This window comes from Leptodactylus fuscus, chromosome 3 (assembly GCF_031893055.1).
Source record: "Leptodactylus fuscus isolate aLepFus1 chromosome 3, aLepFus1.hap2, whole genome shotgun sequence".
In the NCBI taxonomy this organism is placed as follows: domain Eukaryota; kingdom Metazoa; phylum Chordata; class Amphibia; order Anura; family Leptodactylidae; genus Leptodactylus; species Leptodactylus fuscus.
The window spans coordinates 27,010,658-27,030,371 of NC_134267.1; the positions used below are offsets into that span (position 1 = coordinate 27,010,658).

The window sequence follows — 19,714 nt, forward strand, 5'->3', positions numbered from 1 at the left end:
CAGGACAGGCTGCACCTCTGCTGTCTCCTTTCAGAAATCTTGAAACTGGTGAAGAACGAATTAAAGTCTTTAATAAAGCTGAAGAGTTATGTAAGGATTGGTTGTCATGTCCTTGTGCTCCCCTGGCATCAGAGGCTGTGGGCTACCCAGAGGTGTTATCCAAGTGCTGCCCCTGCCTATAGCTATATAACACTATATGTAACACCTGCAGAGATCCATGGAGCAGCAGTGACACACAGTGGACATTCCGGATATTGCAGCAGTTCTATCATTTTTTTTTCATGTTCCTCTTCATTTCGTCTACTCAGTTTCGTAGCAGCAGTTTATGCTCAAGAGCTGAACTTCTATTGTGAAGAAAGGGAGTTACAGCCATTCTGTAGGCTATGGAGAAGTGTCGTAGTCACTCCCTTGGTTGCCCACCTACATGTATCACTGCTCTCTACCATTTACTTATACCATCACCAACCCAGCTAGGCATTTTAGTCCTCATGTCCTCCGACTCCTCCTCCTCACACTCTGGACACTGATGGGTCTTATACAAGTCATCAGTAGAAACGCCATCTTGAATATCTTCGTTAGCCCACTGGAGGTCAGTGACAAGGAAGAATTTGCTGAACCTTGGCTCTCAGTCATGGTGTCACTGTCAGAAGAAGCATCGACCTGGTGTGATGAACCATCTGCAATGTCTTCTGCCTCCTCTGCTTTAATACTTTTATGGAGGGCAATGGACAGCTGGTGCCCCGCCGCCCCCTACATTCTTATTGGCAGATGATGTGGCGCGGGTGTCGGAGTACCAAGACATAACTTTATTTAGCATACAATCTTGTCATTTCACAGACTGAAGTATAAGTGTATAAATGTGGCCTGACGCAGAAGAATACGCCATATTTTGCTGTCATTATGTGCAAAGAATATGGGAGGGGTCTCACTATATGACATAGATGGACACACATGTATTTTCCCTGTTGATAAGATGGTCACATGATCTGCTTTTTCCTCCTCCTTCATATCTTCTCAACTTTAGACACAAAATTCTGGATGTCTTGGGCGAGAAGTTCTGGTTCCTCAAAGGCTGCAAAATGTCCTCCACGTGGCATGTAGGTGTAGGAGACAATATTGTGGAACTTCTGCTTGGCCCACACCGGGGGTGCGTGTGCCATCTCACAGGGGAACGCCGCGATGCCAGTGGGTACAGAGATCGCCATCCTGAAATTAGAATCAGCCCATTAATAGTATCAGGGTGACACAGAGGAGCCCCCTCCCCACAGCACTGCAGGTCTTAGTCCTGTCCCATGGTGTTGTAGCCCACATCTGTGGGAGTGGGGGTGGGGTGAGTATAACAGTTTATTATCACTCTGGAGAGACCCCGGAGTATAATAATAGCCCTTCCTGTTATGAGGTTTGTCCTTCTCTAGTTCTCAGGATCTGGGTATAAACATAAGTGCTCCCTCAATCTGGGCAGAGATTACTTGAGCCTTACTTGATGTCTGGAGTGTTATTGAAGTTACGTGTGAAGTTCTCCTTGTAGAACCTCACGGAGGAAGAGATGGCTCCAGTAATCCAGTAGATCATGACGTTGGTTAAAAGATCATCAAGAGAGAATTTCCTGAGCAAAAGAAAAGACATAAGATCTAGATCAGCTTATCATTTGTTCTACCAACAGAATTATGAATACAGCTCTGGAAGTATCAGGACTAGAGATGAGCGAGTACTGTTGGGATCAGCCGATCCGAATAGCACGCTCCATAGAAATGAATGGATGCACCTGGTACTTCCGCTTTGACGGCGGCCGGCCGCTTAACCCCCCGCGTGCCGGCTACGCCCATTCATTTCTATGCGAGCGTGCTGTTCGGATCGGCTGATCCGAACAGTACTCGCTCATCTCTGAGTCAGGATCAGTACTAGACAAGTGAAGTCTAAACATCGAGCCTTGCTGTAAAGCATCGTCATCCTGAATTGTGGGTTTGCTGCAGATTTCACGGTATGAGGTCCTCAGAGTAATGTGACTAAACGTGTGAACCAAACCTTAGCCATGGCTCCAGACAGTGAAAATCAATGGTCATACTTAATACCTGTCCAGGCCGCCATCTTCTAGGTCCTGGAAGGACATGTCTGTGGCTGTTGAGAACTTCTCGAGGATGTAGGCAGCGAGTCCAGCGGGAGAGTCATTCAGAGCCGAACCTACGAGGAACAGAGGGATCGGGGAGCTCAGAGTATCAGTCAGTCTTGCTCTGTATGTTCTATATTGTATCAATCACATGTAATAAATCATACGGTATACAGCATTATAGAGCAATGTCTCCTCCTCACCCCATACCTGGATATTATACTGACTGTGACTACTCAGAGACTCTGCACTCACTGGAAAACCGATAACTGACAGTAACTGGAGGTCTCAGTCTTACTGGGGTCTGTATTATACAGAGCAGGGGGGTGAACTGCCCGCTGGTTCATTAGAAGTGGGCACAGAACTGTGAGCTGGGGGTGCAGTGATCCTGGATATGAGAGAATATTCTAGCAGTTAGGGCCTCCCCTTCTGGAGCTGAACCGGAGTAAGACAATCCTGAACTTGCAAATCGGCATAGCCTCGCTCAGGACGTCACTGTCTGAAATACAGGATTTCCACTTGTTCCATTTCCATTTTTTTTTATTTTGTGTTTCCCGACCTTGTCGTTGACCTCTGTCCGCCCTGATATCCAACTGTAAATGAACCTATTTACCCCAGCACATCTCCATGTGATCTCTACCTGCCCTCCTATTGCTGTAGGCAAATATCACACTGTGCCACGTTACCACCCAGCCAAACCCAACATTGACACTTAGGATTTAGGTTGCCGCTATGATTATGGATAACCAACCCAGTGCTCGGGCTTCTCACCTATGGTGTCAGGTTTGGTGGCCTGTAGGTGCAGGTATCCAGTCTCACGTAGAGTTGTGAACACATTCTTCTCCATAAAGGGGTAAATACGTTTGACATCCTCTCTTGTCAGCCCCACCAACCATGGGGCATATCGACCAATAAGCAGAGACATCATCCATCCAAGTCCTCCGGGCATTTGCATCACAAAGTTGAGATGGAGTCCTTTTACTGACCTGTGAGACAGGCGACACATGACCATGGATGGAGCACAACCCAAATAAGACATATATATGTAATGTGAAGTGTGGCAGATGCCTTCATCCTACTGGGCACCATGAATGAGACCAAGCACTTACTCCGACTTCATCTGAGATAAGAGGCAGGTGATTCTACTGCCCCAGTCTCCACCCTGGAGGTAAAATTCATTAAATCCAAGTCTTAGCATTAACTTGTAGAAGATCCGGGCAGCAGCAAAGGCGGTGAATCCTATATACAAGGAGAGGACAATGTCAATGCAGCAGCAAAAAAAACAAAAGTTGTAAATAAATGTACGAGGACCAGTGACCAAGCTCCACCTAGAAACCTACTCTCCAGAAGTCATATGAAGTCTCCTTAGACTATATTTATGATCTGAGGTTATGGCGTCTTGGTCAGGACCACTCATCACCTATGGAGCCTCTACTCACCTGTCTTAGATGGGGCCTCTGAAAAGCCATATCCTGGAATAGATGGGCAGATGACCTCAAAGGCAATGTTTGGATTGAGACCATGATTCCCAGGATCTGTCAGGAGTGGGAGAATGTGATAGAACTCGTAGAAGGAGCCCGGCCAACCATGGACCATAAGGAGAGGATAGACCTTCTGCCCAGGGTTCAGATGTGTTGGCTTCACATGGATAAAATGCACATCCAGTCCTATGGGATAACAAGCAACATATGACAAATGTGACACCCAGGAACATATGGACTCCAATGGCCCAGAGGTTCCACCACCTGACACCTCCTCTACCTTCTATGGTCGTCTTGAAGTGCGGATATTTATTGAGGATCTTGACTTGCTTCTTCCAGTCATATTTGTTCCTCCAGTAAGAGATCAGCGTCCTCAGATGTGCAGAATTAAACCCATAGTGGAATCTGGAGTCTTCTAGAGGTGAGAAGAACCTAGTACCATCCAAACGTCTGTGAAGATCCTGGAGAGACAAACACAATACATTCTCAGTGATGGAGTCTCCAGTCATTGACACTAAAAGTTCTTCTCTCCCTCCATCAGATCCCTACAGATCCCTAAATCCATCTCATGCATCTCTATTACCATCTTACAATAGCTGCGTAGTCCTACTGGTGTCTGTTCAGTATTTGGGGGCTTTGGTGAGGGTCTTGTAGATCACAATCTCATGATATCTGGTCATTTAAGTTATCCTGGGGACCAGCAGTGGACGAGACTGCATTTTTTGGGGCCCCGACTTTCCTGTGTATTATGTAGTACTGGTCTTCTCAAATGGTCCTTTTAGGCTCCAGGGCCCTCTATACTTACCCCCTTGATCTCAGCTATGAACATGTTTTTCGGGTCCTGGATCCCTACATACGCTTCAGATCCTACACATAGAAATCCATACCTCAATATCAGACTCCGAGGCTTCAACTACAAAGGGGCGCACACGCGTGTCCTCTCCATGGGTGTGAGGCTTCTCCCCCGGACCCCACCAGCCTTCTCCCAGCTCAAGAGTCTTTATGTTCCTTCCATTCAGCTTCCAACACAGAAGAGCGCCCCCCAAACCAACTGTGGCGGGGATCAGCAGGCTGTGAGGCCAGTGGTCATTGAAGGCCGACCTGTAAAAAACCAAAAGTCAGGGGGCAGCTGTAGAGGGGATTAGAGCAAGATGGACGTCCTAAAGGGTTTATCAAAGCTGCATTATGTGACATCAATAGGACATAAATCCATAAAATACCAACCATTGGGGTCTGATAATCGGGGGCTCAGTGGTCAAGAGAGAAGGGTCAGCAGATTTGTGACCTCTATAAGGCTTTTGAATGTAGTTCTGAAGAAGACTGGGATGTAAAATTCGAAAATACAGATCTGGATGTGATTGGAGAACAAGACGTGATCTGACTCAATGTTGTGGCCAGCGCTTGTCCTCATACAGAGGAGCCTCAGCACCAGGTCATCTGCTCTGCACTGTCTGAATATGGACCAGGATGCAGAGAGCTGTACAGTTTGCATCTCTGAATACTCTGGGGTCCTAATGATGAGCTGACATACGGGGTCCACCTGCTGCCCCCACCCCTCACCTGCCATCCTCCAGGAGCTGCCTCCACATTATGGGCTCTGCTGTGCCGTCTCCCAGCTCTGGCTGCCCTTTGTCCTGTCACATGTAGAGATAAAGCCGACTGTCCGCCCTCTGCTCCTCCCGATATCAGGTGTATAGTATATATGTTGAACATATATACTATAGGAAACCAGTTACTGATAAATCTAAGGTAACCACTTACTGACACATATACGTTGCTTGCAAAAGTCTTCACACCCCCTTGAACTTTTTCACATTTTAGCCTAATCACAAACTAAGTGCGGGTTCACACCTGCGTCCGATCGCCGTTTTACAGGTTTCTGTTTCCTGCCCGAGAGACTGGACAAGAGATGGAAACCGGCAGGCAGTTTGCAAAGTGTCCGCCCGTGAGAGTCTTCTGCCCTCTGCGGCGAAACCGTTTTATAACTGGACACAAAGTCGGACATGCAGGACTTTGTGACCGGTTAAAAAAAAAAACGGTTTCGCCGTGGAGAGCAGAAGACGCTCACGGGCGCTCGCTGGCAGACACTCAATGCTGGATTTCTGCCCACAGAAAATGGACACCTGCAAAACGGAGATCGGGCGCTGGTGTGAACCCGCCCTTAAATGTATTTTCTTGAGATTTTCTTGAGAACACAAATCAACATGGTAACCCAATCAAAATCTGACAAGAGTGCAAAAGTTTTCAGCCCCTTGTACTTTGATACCCCTAAATACAATCCAGTGCGCACAATTGTCTTCAGAAGTCACATAGTAGATGAGGTTGGATGAAGACGTCAGTCCATCAAGTCCAACCTATAACCCTACAGTGTTGATCCGGAAAAAGGCAAAAAAAAAAACCCCATGTGGCTCGTGCCAATAACCCAAATGTCAGGGGAAAAAATTCCTTCCCGACTCCAATCTGGCAGTCTGTATAAAACCCTGGATCAACGTGTCCTTAAAATCTACAACCCATAATATTGTTCTGTTATATTGTTCCAGGCCCTCTTAGAACTTGTTCAATGAATCCCCCATCACCACTTCCTGGGGCAGAGACTTCCATAGCCCTGTCCTCTCCAGCACTGCAGTGCTAACCACTGAGCCACCATGTCACCTCATTGTGTCATTACTTCGTCACCCCCACGTCCTGACGCCAACCCGTCACATCTTTACTGCTAAAGGCCCTTGTTATGTTATTTATTGCCCCTTAGGGTGTCTGCAGTTTCTGGGGCGATAGAGTCAGAGCGCCCCCTTATGTCTCCACATCTTATATTCACAGAGCACGAGACGTCCTGTAAGTTCTTGATGCTTGTTTTTTAATAACTATATTTTCCTATCAGTTCTGGTAACTCTCTCCATATTCGCGGACATGTCTGACACCAGAACACTTTTATTTCTTTTATTCATCTCTTTACAAAATATTTCATTTGTAATAACTTTTATTATGGGTTAAATGATGAGATGGGACTGACACGACAACACCGATGAGATGTGATTGATGACCAGTAAAGATGACTGTCAGTCTTTACTATCCTGGTATTCAATTCATAGACTGGAAAGTTTAGGATGTTCTGGGTCTGCTTCTGTGGGGAGGGGTCTCACTATATGACATGGACGGACACATGTATTTTCTGTGTTGATAAGATGGTCACATGATCCGCTTTTTCTTCCTCCTTCAGATCTTCTCAACTTTAGACACAAACTTCTGGATGTCTCGGGCGAGAAGTTCTGGTTCCTCAAAGGCCGCAAAATGTCCCCCACGTGGCATGTAGGTGTAGGAGACAATATTGTAGAACTTCTGCTTGGCCCACACCTGGGGTGCATGCGCCAACTCACAGGGGAACGCCGCGATGCCAGTGGGAACAGAGACCCCAATCCTGAAACAAGAATCAGCCCATTAATAGTATCATAGGAGGGGGCCCTGGGGTCTGCATTTTGTAATAGCGCCCCCCCACAGCACCGCTGAGCCTGTATCCTGAGGGTCGGTTCACATCTTTGTTCGGTATTCCATTTGAGATGTCCGCTTGGGGACCCCCCGAACGGAATACCGAATGCATTAAAAAGGGGTGAGCAATGAAAGCACCCGCACCCCATAGACTATAATGGGGTCTGTGTGTTTTCCACGCGGTGTCCGCACAAGTTATGCAGAGATAGAAATCGTTCTTGACGTACCCACGGACAGGTTTGGTGCTGTGTCTGGAAGAACCAATCCTGGGCTACCCCATTAAATGTGTACATAGCAAAATGAAGTGGATCTGAGAGGCTCCTAATAACAGGACCTCTCAAACAGCATAAAGTTCCCATACACCCCTTCCTGGCCCAAGCAAGTCATATAGCCCAGTGGTGAATGCCCATAGTTTACTCCTGGCTGAGGCTTTAGTCTATCAGTTAGCTGTGACATCACTGTGCCAGCTGCAATGACATCACCAATCCCTAACCAACACCCATCCAAATCATCAGAAATCCCCCAACGTCCCCCATCTCCAGACTTACTTGGTGTCTGGCGTGCGATTGTAGTTGCGCGTGAAGTTCTCCTTGTAGAACCTCATGGAAGAAGAGATGGATCCAGTAACCCAGTAGATCATGACGTTGGTTAAGAGATCATCAAGAGAGAATTTCCTGAAGAGAAAATAAGCTTGAGATCAGTCAACGGCAATATGTAGGTGGAACATCGCTTCATCCTGTGTATCCGTGGCTTCAGACTGGACCATCATAGCTTCTCACCTGTCCAGGCCGCCGTCCTCCTGCTCCCGGAACGAGGTGTCCGTCCATGTTGAGAACTTCTCTAGGATGTAGGCAGCGAGACCAGCAGGAGAGTCGTTCAGAGCTGAACCTACGAGAGAGAGGGCAAAGCCTTGGTTTTGAGGTCTCACCTTGGGCATTGGGTGGTTTTACAGGTTTTAGAATCCATTGGTACATGGAAATATAAGCTGAGTAATATACAATAATATCGAGCGAGAGATCTTACCCCATACCCAGATATTACACTGACTGTAACCACTCAGATTCTCTGCACTCACCAGAAAACCACAATAGCCACGAGATAACTAGAGAGCGCAGGCTTAGATTTAAAGGGCCAGTATACAAAATAATGGAACACTTGTCTCTCAGCATTATGTGGCCCTCCTTCTATATATATTCTCACTCAGGACACCAAAGCGTGATGAAAAAAAATCTTTATTGTGATTCTGTCATTTGCAAAAGTTTGGAAGCACTTGTGTCTCCCGACCTTGTAGTTGATCTACACACCCTGATACCTATCAATGAACACCACCCACCATGACCATATACTTTGCCTGTATGTGATCCTGTGCAATGTAAAGCAATTCTGGTTTCTCTACCTGTCCTTTCCTTGCGTGAGCAAACGCCACACTAAGTCGGTCTCCAAGCCATCCAAACACTGGGTCCTCCATAGCTATAGGAGGTCCACCGTGATTATGGATAGCCAACCCAGTGCTCGGGCTTCTCACCTACGGTGTCAGGTTTGGTGGCCTGTATGTGCAGGTATCCAGTCTCTAGTAGGATTCTGAACACATTCTTCTCCATATAGGGGTAAATACGTTTGACATCTTCTCTTGTCAATCCCACCAACCATGGAGCATATCGACCAATAAGAAGAGACTTCAGTCTTCCTAGTCCTCCATTTGGAAGCATCACAAAGTTGAGATGGAGTCCTTTTACTGACCTGTGAGACGGGCAAGACATGACCATGAATGGAGCACAACCCAAATAAGACACATCTATGTAATGTGAAGTGTGGCAGATGCCTTCATCCTACTGGGCACCATGAATGAGACCAAAGACTTACTCCGGCTTCATCTGAGATAAGAGGCAGGTGATTCTACTGCCCCAGTCTCCACCCTGTACGTAAAATTCATTGAATCCAAGTCTTAGCATTAACTTGTAGAAGATTCGGGCAGCTGCAAAGGCGGTGAATCCTATATACAAGGAGAGGACAAGGTCAATGCAGCAGAAAATACAAAAACTTTAAAAATATCTGAGGTCTGTTGATCTGACTCCACCTAGGAATCTACTCTATATGAAGTCTCCATGGACTCTATTTATGATCTGAAACAATTATTTCTTGGTCAGGACCACTTTTCGTTATAGAATCCATACTTACCCATCTTAGATGAGGCCTCCGAAAAACCATATCCTGGAATAGATGGGCAGATGACCTCAAAGGCAATGTTTGGATTGAGACCATGATTTCCAGGATCTGTCAGGAGTGGGAGAATACGATAGAACTCATAAAAGGATCCAGGCCAACCATGGACCATAAGGATAGGATAGACCTTCTGTCCAGGGTTCAGATGTGATGGCTTCACATGGATAAAATGCACATCCAGTCCTATGGGATAAAGAGCAACATATGACAAATGTGACACCCAGGAACATATGGACTCCAATGGCCCAGAGGTTCGACCATCTGACACCTCCTCTACCTTCTATGGTCGTCTTGAAGTGCGAATATTTATTGAGGATCTTGACTTGCTTCTTCCAGTCATATTTGTTCCTCCAGTAAGAAATCACTGTCCTCAGATGTGCAGAATTAAACCCATAGTGGAATCTGGAGTCTTCTAGAGGTGAGAAGAACCTGGTACCATCCAAGCGTCTGTGAAGATCCTTGAGAAACAAACACAATACATTCTCAGTGATGGAGTCTCCAGTCATTGACACTAAAAGTTCTTCTCTCCCTTCATCTGATCCCTACAGATCCCTAAATCCATCTTATTCATCCCTCTTTCCATCTTTTGATAGCTGCGTAGTCCTACTGGTGTCTGTTGAGTATTTGGGGGCTTTGGCGAAGGTCTTGTAGATTCTCAAGACATCCAAGGATCCAGGGCCCCCTATACTTACCCCCATGATCTCAGCTATGAACAAGTTTTTTGGGTCCTGGATCCCTACATACACTTCAGATCCTACACATAGAAATCCATACCTCAATATCGGACTCCGAGGCTTCAATTACAAAGGAGCGCACACGCGTGTCCTCTCCGTGGGTGTGAGGCTTCTCCCCCGGACCCCACCAGCCTTCTCCCAGCTCAAGAGTCTTTATTTTCCGTCCATGCAGCTTCCAACACAGAAGAGCGCCCCCCAAACCAACTGTGGCGGGGATCAGCAGGCTTTGAGGCCAGTGGTCATTGAAGGCCGACCTGTAAAAAAACAGAAGTCAGGGGGCAGCTCTAGAGGGGATTAGAGCAAGATGGACGTCCTAAAGGGTTTATCAAAGCTGCACTATGTGACATCAATAGGACATAAATCCATTAAATACCAACCACTGGGGTCTGATAGTCGGGGGCTCGGTGGTCAAGAGAGAAGGGTCAGAAGATTTGAGACTAGAGTATAAGACTTGGGAATGCAGCTCTCGATGTGATTGGAGTACAAGGTAAGTAAAGTGTTCAACCCGTTGTGTAGATTTGTAGTAGAGCCGCCATCTACGCCTCAACCTGATGGATCCAGTCATGAAGGGGTTAAGTGGATATCGAGACCTTTACCTCTAATTTCTGTGTTTTCTATGAAGTTGCGGTCAGCACCTCCCCCATGTTAAATATTGACATTTCTACCAGACAGAAGACCCTTGACCATGGTGATGATCACTGCGTGGTCTGAACATGTACCAGGGATCTGACAGCTCAATGTCAGGCAGGAGGTGGCGGTGCGAGGCCCTGCACGGTGCGGCCATGTCTGCACTACACTGCTATATATAATCTCAATTACAAAACTGCATTATATTGTGGCCTGGAAACAGTCAGCAAGCTGCTCTTAGTGGATCTTATTCTGACGGTTTGTCTTTGGTACTTTAGCTCAGGAACTCCTGGTTAGTCTCGTCACATTTTATTGTATGATTCTGATGGAGAGAACTGCAATATAACTTCATCATGTGAACACGACCAGAAGGGCTGATTACATATAACTTATCTAATAATAAAATAAAAATGAAAAAAATAAATGTAATAAAATTAAATAATAATAATAATAATAATAATAATAATTGGGACAGAGGATAGTAAAATGTTAATGAACACCACAAAATCACCCCTGATATATACATTGGGAATCTATGGGTGATTGTACATACAGTACTGCGTACATCCAGCCTGTTTACATGCAGCACTTTACTGCAATATAATTGTAAATGCAGCTCTGGTTGCAACTACTGCATGATTCAGATCAGGATCTTCACAAGTTTAGTAAAGTACAAGTTTAACCTGAGGTGGGGATGATGGGGGTGGGGGGTCTCAGCTCATGTGCCCCCAATGCTGGAATTATTGGTCTGGGGGTTACCTGACAACTTGTAAACTTTTACTATGTTGGGGCTGCAGCTTTATCCCTGTATGGATGAGGAGATCTCCTGTAACTAGGTAAGAAGGGAACCATTACATCTAGGAATACCCTGGGGTCCTACAGAGGAACCGTCATACAGGGTGCACCTGCTGCCCCCACCCCTCACCTGCCATCCTCCAGGAGCTTCCTCCACATTATGGGCTCTGCTGTGCCGTCTCCCAGCTCTGGCTGCCCTTTGTCCTGTCACATGTAGAGATAGAGCCGACCGGCCGCCCTCTGCTCCTCCTGTCAGAGTCATCCAAGTGTAAATGGAAAATTTGGAGGCCAAGGCCAGGTGGGAGACCATAAGAGGGAAAAAGGAACAAAGCAAATTCACGACTTAACCCCCCCCCCCCAATCTTGCCTTATACCCCTTTAACCTCACTTAATGTCACCCAGTCCCTTAGAGTAATTGCAACCTATTCTTAACATGTGGTGAAGCCTCCTTAGTTTCCTACACATGATAATGCCCCTTAAAGACCTTCCCACACAGTATAATGTCCCCTGACTGGTCATCACACAATATAATGGCCCCCGATTATTCTTCCCTCATAATATAATGCTACCTTTATTGCCTGTACCGCCCTCTGCTGTCGGTGGATTGGAACTGCACATGTGATGTAGTGAAGTCATTATTTGGCAATGCTATTTGGGCACTGTAAGATAGTATTTAGGCATTGTATGGCAGTATGGTATTGTAATGGATGCATGTATTTACCAACTTTCTGGGCATATCCAGAAGATTCCCAAAAAGAAGTATGATATCCCAAAAGAATGGGAAGAGGACGTCCCCTTGTCACTGCCCCCGATCTAGGTGTAGAGGGCATCCCCTTACTGTAACAGGCCTAGGTGTAGAAGACGTCCCCTTGTCACCGGTCTAGGTGTAGAGGATGTCCCCTTGTCACTGGCCTAGGTGTAGAGGATGTCCCCTTGTCATTGTCACTGGTGTAGAGGACGTCCCCTTGTCACCGGTCTAGGTGTAGAGGACGTCCCCTTGTTACTGGTTTAGGTGGAGAGGACATCCGCTTGTCTCAGTCTATGCTTCCCGCTCCCCTGTAATATTCTACCATCAGCCTCAGTTCTGATCACTTTACAGTTTAGTATCATCTACAAATATGTTTCTGGTCTTTGTGTTTATGGGTTTGAGGGACACAAGTAGAGTATCATTTATTTTGGAGATTATGCCCTGGAAGATACTGGAAATTTGTAGGATTACTAGTATGTGGCAGCTTGGAAGCCACTAGGAAATCTGCAGCCCCTCTGGCACAGAAGGCCTCTATGGTAGGTGGGCCCGGGGTCCAGAGCTCCAGGTCACTCCAAAAATCAGACAAATCGCTCATAAATGAAGGCAGGTTTATTAAAAGGAGAACACACAAACATCAATGTATCCTGGCCCTGGGATATGGGGGCACTTTATTTTTTTTCCACTTTGGACACAAAGTTCTGGATGTCGCGGGCAAGAATTTCCGGCTCCTCGAACGCGGCAAAGTGTCCTCCACGTGGCATGTAGGTGTAAGTGACGATGTTCTTGTATTTGTCTTTAGCCAATACCCTGGGGGAGTGAAGAAGCTCACAAGGAAAAGCAGCGATGCCAGTGGGAACATATACGGGGGTCCTAGAATACAGACAGGCATGAGATAGAAAACCTATACAATATAAACCTGGTATAGAATATAAAGTAAACCTCCTACAGCATATAGACATAATATACAAGTCATTATATACAGTATAACCCTCATAATATAAACCTCCTATATAATAGTCATACAATATATAATATAGTCTTCATATATAAGTCCTTATATACAGTATAAACCTCATATGTAATAGTCTTCATATACTGTATAAGCGTAAACCTCCTATATAATATAATCTTCATATATAATATAAACCCCCTATATAATATAGTATTCATAGATAATCTAGTCATATATAATACTCTTATATAACATACACCTCCTCTATAATATAATCTTCATCCATCCATTGTGATCATTTACCTCGCTGCTGGAGAAGTCTGGAAATCTCGAGTGAAATTCTCCTTATAGAACCTCATAGAAGACGTAATGGATCCCGTCACCCAGTAGATCATCACATTAGTGAGAAGATCATCCATAGAGAATTTCCTGTGAGACAAACAATATAGTGGTCGGACTTCTGCCCCTATTTATATATATAGATGCCACACAACACATGAATTGTTCTTTCATCACATTCAGTCTTTCAGCAGGCTGTAAAGTGAGGCTACTTTCTAGAGGTGTTCAGTTGTGACATCTAGTGGCCAATATGAAAACTGCAACATTGAATTTTAATATGGATGTAGATCCCTTTGTCCTGACCTCTGCAAGCCGCCGTCCTCAAGTCGTCTGAATTCTGGATCTGTCCATGTAGAGAACTTCTCCAAAATGTAGGCAGCGAGACCAACCGGAGAGTCATTCAGAGCGGAGCCTGGAGATGGAGGAGAACATCAGCTGGTCACGTGGCAGACAAGTGGCCTCCTCATAGATACCGCCTATTAGCAAAACTACAACTCCCAGCAGGCATGGACAATTTAGGGGCTAACTTACCTTAAATGAAGCTTCTGCAGTCGTACAGGGTCCCCTACACAATAGCAGCATATATTATGTACATCAGAAGTCCTGACCTAATCCTGCTCACACAGCTGAGGGTTTGTTACAAGGTATCAGTATATGTTAGGATACATTGTAACCAGCCCTCAGCTGTATGACCAGGACAGGTCCTGAGTCGCCCTGATGAGACTGGACATGGAGGACACTCCCGTAATTTTACATAGTCAATAAAGTCTCTTTACCGACAGTATCCGGTTTGGTACCCTGTATATGGAGGTACCCCGACTCCCGCAACACGGCGTACACCGACTTCTCAGTGAAGGGGAAGAAACGTTTGACGTCTTCTCTGGTGAAGCCGACCAGCCAAGGCAAATAGCGGCCAAGAAGGATACACAGAAGCATCTTGAGTCCACCATTACTTATAAAAACCACATTGAGGTGGAGGCCCTTCACCGCCCTGAAGAGAAGGAGAAAGAATGAAACACCCAAAAGATGGAAGACTCAACTAAGGGGCGTCATCAATGGCGGCGACCTTACCTGATACAATCTCTAGTAATGGCAAGTCTACGTCTCTCAGCGTACGCTACAGCAGGACATGCCATGTGTAGACACTGAACAAGCAGGGACGGCACCTGATAGATAGGCCGCATAGTATGAACTGAGCCTAACAGACTGAAGGTGAAGGTACTACAACTCCCATTGGCCAATATTCACCATGATACAGTGCAGTATATAAGTGGTACAGAGGAGGCGCTATCCCAGGTCAGCTCTGGAGACTTACTCAGGCTTCATCTGTGATATTGTAGTCGTGATCAGACTTCCCCAGTCTCCTCCTTGCAGGTAGAACTCACTAAATCCCAGTCTCAGCATCAGTTTGTAGAAGATACGAGCGGCCGCCAAGGCGTTGAATCCTGAGGGCGATATCACAACATATAGAAGTATATGGACAGAAGTGGCAGGAAAAGTGGGCAGGGCCAACTGCGGAAGGCGGGGCCAGTAAGCTTTACCAGATATATCATTGTTAAAGGGAGTTTCAGGTCCAAAATGTCCCCCCAACCACTAATGAAGCAGACATCAAGTGGTGACTATAGAGGAGGTCTTGAACAATTGTAGCCACCTTGATTAAATCTACAAATAAGGCCCCACCCCCAGTGCACTTGCAGACGGTTATGCATATACATTGGATCCTTCTTTTTTTAGGAACAGCTGGAGCTCCCAGGTCATTTTTTTCCGACAGAGGGGATGACGAGCACTAGGGCCCAGATCAGACTCCGCCCTCCGACACTCCTCTAAGGTGCCCCTCCCCCGCTTACCTTGCTTGTGCGATGCTTCGGAGAATCCATATCCTGGGATAGAGGGACAGATTATCTCAAATGTGACATTAGGGTCCAGTCCGTGCTTCCCAGGTTCGGTCAGCATTGGAAGTATACGGTAGAATTCATAGAAAGATCCGGGCCAGCCATGAACCATGAGGAGGGGGATGGCCTTCTGTCCGGGCTGAAGTTGCGGGGGCTTCACATGAAGGAAATGAATGTCCAGACCTGAAGGAACCAAATTTATAATATAATGCAATGTAATATAATAATAGTAATAATATAATAATCTACTGTATGAAACGCTACATGTAAAATATAGGCTATAATGTATGTAATATGATATAATGTCCTATATAACATACATCATACATTTTATAATGTTATATGTAAAATAAGAGAATTTTATATAATGTACTATATTTATTACAGCATAAAAGTCATATAATATACCGTATATACTCGAGTATAAGCCGACCCGAATATAAGCTGAGGCCCCTAATTTTACCACAAAAAACGGGGAAAACTTATTGACTTGAGTATAAACCGAGGGGGGGAAATGCAGCGGCTACTGGAAAATTTCAGAAATTAAAATGGTCGGAGTTTTTGGGTGCAGTAGTTGCTGGGGAAGGGGAGAGGTTGTTTTGGTTGTCTGTCTGCCCCTTCCCTGAGTTGAGGACTGGGGTTTTTCATCCCACTTGGAATTCAGTCTGGCTGTATATAGAGTATCTGCAGTGCTCCTATTAACCCCTTCCCGACGGAACAGGAGCACTGCAGAGCCCCTATATTCAGTAGACCGGGCACTGTCAGACACAGGGAGACCTAATGTGTATGTGTCACAGTAATTTCCTACTTTTATATGTATTCTAGGGAAAGGAGGGATTTACAACTTTTATTTACTTCATTTTTTTAGCTTTTTTTTTTCTTTTTTAACTATTTTATGGGAGATTCTATACATTACTTTTTTTTGCTTGACTCGAGTATAAGCCGAGGGGGAATTTTTCAGCACAAAAACTGTGCTGAAAAATTCGGCTCATAGTCGAGTATATACGGTAGTTTATATGATATAATATGATACTGTATGAAATACTACATGTAATATATGTCATACCTTGTAAAATATATTGTATTACATATCATACAGTATATTGCTTAAGGTAGTGTATGATATATATGTAATATAATGTACTACTTGTAATATATAGTGTCATACATTGTGCAATATACTGTGTGATACATATGCAATATGTATATATATGTGTGATCTGATATATTGTATGGCAATGTATGTAATATACTATATAATTATATAATGGAGTAATTGTATGTACTATATGATAGAATATGTCATATCATATATAATAATATAGTGTAATATAAGTTATACGCTATGATCTAATAGAGCTGTAATATAATTTCCTAACACTTATTGTCACCTTCTATGTTGGTCTTGTAGTGCGGGTATCTATTGATGATCTCCACCTGTTTGCCCCAGTCAAAGCTGTCCCTCCAGTAGGAGACAACCTTCTGGAGCTCGGTCCCTGGGAAGCCATAATGGAATTGTGCATCCTCCAGTGGGGTGACGTAACGTGTCTGATCCAGACGTGCCTGGAGATCCTGGAGACCACACAAGTGTCAGCTCAATAAGTTATGTGACAGGAGAATACTTCAGAGCAGGGGCAGGTACTACAGGGAGAATAGGGGTAGAACACAGTGCTCCTCCTCCTAGACCTGTCCTCCTCCTTCTACATTACTTTGTGCTCCTTCTCCTAGACCTGTCCTCCTCCTTCTACATTACTTTGTGCTCCTTCTCCTAGACCTGTCCTCCTCCTTCTACATTACTCTGTGCTCCTCCTAGACCTGTCCTCCTCCTTCTACATTACTCTGTGCTCCTCCTAGACCTGTCCTCCTCCTTCTACATTACTCTGTGCTCCTCCTAGACCTGTCCTCCTCCTTCTACATTACTCTGTGCTCCTCCTCCTTGACCTGTCCTCCTCCTTCTACATTACTCTGTGCTCCTCCTCCTTGACCTGTCCTCCTCCTTCTACATAACTTTGTGCTCCTCCTCCTAGACCTGTCCTCCTCCTTCTACATTACTCTGTGCTCCTCCTCCTAGACCTGTCCTCCTCCTTCTACATTACACTGTGCTCCTCCTCCTTGACCTGTCCTCCTTACTCTGTGCTCCTCCTCCTTGACCTGTCCTCCTCCTCCTTCTACATTACTTTGTGCTCCTCCTCCTTCTACATTACTCTGTGCTCCTCCTCCTTGACCTGTCCTCCTCCTACATTACTTTGTGCTCCTCCTCCTTCTACATTACTCTGTGCTCCTCCTCCTAGACCTGTCCTCCTCCTTCTATATTACTCTGTGCTCCTCCTCCTTGACCTGTCCTCCTTACTCTGTGCTCCTCCTCCTTCTACATTACTCTGTGCTCCTCCTCCTAGACCTGTCCTCCACCTTCTATATTACTCTGTGCTCCTCCTCCTTGACCTGTCCTCCTTACTCTGTGCTCCTCCTCCTAGACCTGTCCTCCTCCTTCTACATTACTCTGTCCTCCTCCTCCTTGACCTGTCCTCCTCCTTCTACATTACTCTGTGCTCCTCCTCCTTGACCTGTCCTCCTCCTTCTACATTACTCTGTCCTCCTCCTCCTTGACCTGTCCTCCTCCTCCTTCTACATTACTTTGTGCTCCTCCTCCTTCTACATTACTCTGTGCTCCTCCTCCTTGACCTAGTCATTCATTACCTCATTGAGTCCCGTGACTTTTAGTACCTCTCCTTCACTGATGATCCTCAGAAGGACCTCATTTCTGGGGCCTACACAACCTCAATGACAGGAGTCCAATTGCCATCTTGTGGCTCATTTTCCACCACCACCACTACTCCTCTAACCCTCCTCTCTCCTCACACTGCACTACCATATGAGCGTCCTCTGCCGTCTTCATCCCCTTTACTTCCTCATAGGCCGGGTCCTCTTATCTTTATACTAGTTCGGTTTTCTAGTTCTCTCTGTAGGGTTGTACTAAGTATGTGCCCCCCCCCCCTCAATATGGCTAAGGGAAATGATACTGACCCCTGACCCCACAGCTCTCCCCCCTACCCCCATACCTTAATATCCTCCTCAGACACCTCAATATGGAAAGGTCTCACACTGGTGTCCTCGTTCTTCTGGGGTTTCACCCCTGTCCCCCACCACCCATCCCCCATCTCTATGGTTCTCTTTCTGCGTCCACATAACAACCAGCAAAGTACAGCGCCCCCGACCCCGACTGGAACCAGAGCACTGTGCGGCCAATGGTCATTAAACGCCGACCTGTGGGGAAGAGAGATCCAAAATATAAGAGATGTCCAACACTAGATATACGTGACTGAGTGATATATACCTGCAGATTATTACACCACTGACCTCTCTGCAGAACATTGCTCTGTCCTATCTACCTCCTGACAGATACATAGTGATATATTCTGCAGATTATTGCACCACTGACCTCTCTGCAGAACATTGCTCTGTCCTCTCTACCTCCTGACATATACATAGTGATATATCCTGCAGATTATTACACCACTAACCTCTCTGCAGAATGTCACTGACATATAGGTATATACTCTGCAGACTATTGCACTAGATTATAGGCAGGAGGTGGAGGATTGATTTGCTCCACTCCATAAACACAATGCTGCGACTTCCCTGGATACATTGTGGGGTGTCAGGGCGCCCCCTCACCTGCCGTGTTCCAGCACTTGTCTCCACATGTCTCCTGCTCTTGTTGGGGCACTTTCTGCTGGGTTTTTGGGTTAGGGAGCGCCTCTTCCTCCGCCTCTTCCTCCGCCTCTTCGGGTGTGAACAATCTCTTATGTAATCTCCTGCTAAAGTGCACAGTGATAGTCAACAGATTTAACTGCCAATGTCTTAAAGGGCCAGTAACCCTGAATGTGTCAGCAGTGTTAGGGCTAGTTCAGACGGTGGCAAAGGGGCGGATTTTGACAGTGGAATTCGCTTCAAAAACCGCCCCTTTACAATGGTGGTCTATGTAGACCGCTAGCTTTTTTTTCCCTCCTAGCGGTTTATCGCCGCTAGCGGAAAAAAGAAGCGACATAACCTTTCTTCAGGCGGAAAACGCCTGAAGAAATCCATAGAAGTGAATGGGAGGCGAAAACCGCGCGGTAAAAAAACTTGCGTTTTTTTGCACACAAAACCGCGCGGTTTTTTGCAAAAAAAACGCGTGGTTTTCACCACACGGTTTTTATAGGACATATTTTTTTAATAGGAAAAAACCGCTAGAGAAAACCGCGACACAGTTTTTTGAAAAACTGCGTCAAAAAACCGCGCGGGATGCAAAAAAACGCATCGAAAAAACTCGCCGCGGTTTTTTACCTCGCAC

At 45.8% G+C, this 19,714-nt stretch overlaps 3 protein-coding genes across 3 annotated transcripts; all 3 read right to left on the minus strand.

Moving 5' to 3' along the window:
- Window positions 1–1,004: 1,004 nt before the first annotated feature.
- Window positions 1,005–5,177, minus strand: LOC142196562 (epoxide hydrolase 1-like). Its single transcript, XM_075266532.1, has 9 exons — window positions 5,149–5,177; window positions 4,476–4,689; window positions 3,869–4,049; window positions 3,547–3,774; window positions 3,217–3,346; window positions 2,879–3,093; window positions 2,073–2,181; window positions 1,481–1,606; window positions 1,005–1,206 (listed from the first exon to the last, which is right to left on the minus strand). The coding sequence occupies exons 1-9, from the start codon at window positions 5,175–5,177 to the stop codon at window positions 1,005–1,007; spliced, it is 1,434 nt and encodes a 477-aa protein (XP_075122633.1).
- Window positions 5,178–6,535: 1,358 nt separating this feature from the next.
- Window positions 6,536–11,634, minus strand: LOC142196563 (epoxide hydrolase 1-like). Its single transcript, XM_075266533.1, has 9 exons — window positions 11,581–11,634; window positions 10,069–10,282; window positions 9,572–9,752; window positions 9,250–9,477; window positions 8,935–9,064; window positions 8,597–8,811; window positions 7,851–7,959; window positions 7,620–7,745; window positions 6,536–7,003 (listed from the first exon to the last, which is right to left on the minus strand). The coding sequence occupies exons 1-9, from the start codon at window positions 11,607–11,609 to the stop codon at window positions 6,802–6,804; spliced, it is 1,434 nt and encodes a 477-aa protein (XP_075122634.1). The 5' UTR covers window positions 11,610–11,634; the 3' UTR covers window positions 6,536–6,801.
- Window positions 11,635–12,792: 1,158 nt separating this feature from the next.
- Window positions 12,793–19,157, minus strand: LOC142197211 (epoxide hydrolase 1-like). Its single transcript, XM_075267354.1, has 9 exons — window positions 19,057–19,157; window positions 18,441–18,645; window positions 16,773–16,953; window positions 15,337–15,564; window positions 14,805–14,934; window positions 14,266–14,480; window positions 13,793–13,901; window positions 13,454–13,579; window positions 12,793–13,068 (listed from the first exon to the last, which is right to left on the minus strand). The coding sequence occupies exons 1-9, from the start codon at window positions 19,083–19,085 to the stop codon at window positions 12,867–12,869; spliced, it is 1,425 nt and encodes a 474-aa protein (XP_075123455.1). The 5' UTR covers window positions 19,086–19,157; the 3' UTR covers window positions 12,793–12,866.
- Window positions 19,158–19,714: the final 557 nt, after the last annotated feature.

Coding starts and splice junctions, on each gene's coding strand:
- LOC142197211 (XM_075267354.1), bottom strand. CDS start 19,085: ATGTGGAGACAAGTGCTGGAACACGGCAG. Junction 13,902..14,265: donor TACCAAACCGGATACTGTCG/GTAAAGAGACTT, acceptor CTCCATCTCCAG/GCTCCGCTCTGAATGACTCT. Junction 13,580..13,792: donor GAGGACGGCGGCTTGCAGAG/GTCAGGACAAAG, acceptor TTTGTCTCACAG/GAAATTCTCTATGGATGATC.
- LOC142196563 (XM_075266533.1), bottom strand. CDS start 11,609: ATGTGGAGGAAGCTCCTGGAGGATGGCAG. Junction 7,746..7,850: donor GAGGACGGCGGCCTGGACAG/GTGAGAAGCTAT, acceptor TTTTCTCTTCAG/GAAATTCTCTCTTGATGATC. Junction 7,004..7,619: donor AATCGCACGCCAGACACCAA/GTAAGTCTGGAG, acceptor TTCTTGTTTCAG/GATTGGGGTCTCTGTTCCCA.
- LOC142196562 (XM_075266532.1), bottom strand. CDS start 5,177: ATGTGGAGGCAGCTCCTGGAGGATGGCAG. Junction 3,094..3,216: donor TTATCTCAGATGAAGTCGGA/GTAAGTGCTTGG, acceptor CCTGTCTCACAG/GTCAGTAAAAGGACTCCATC. Junction 1,207..1,480: donor AATAACACTCCAGACATCAA/GTAAGGCTCAAG, acceptor TTCTAATTTCAG/GATGGCGATCTCTGTACCCA.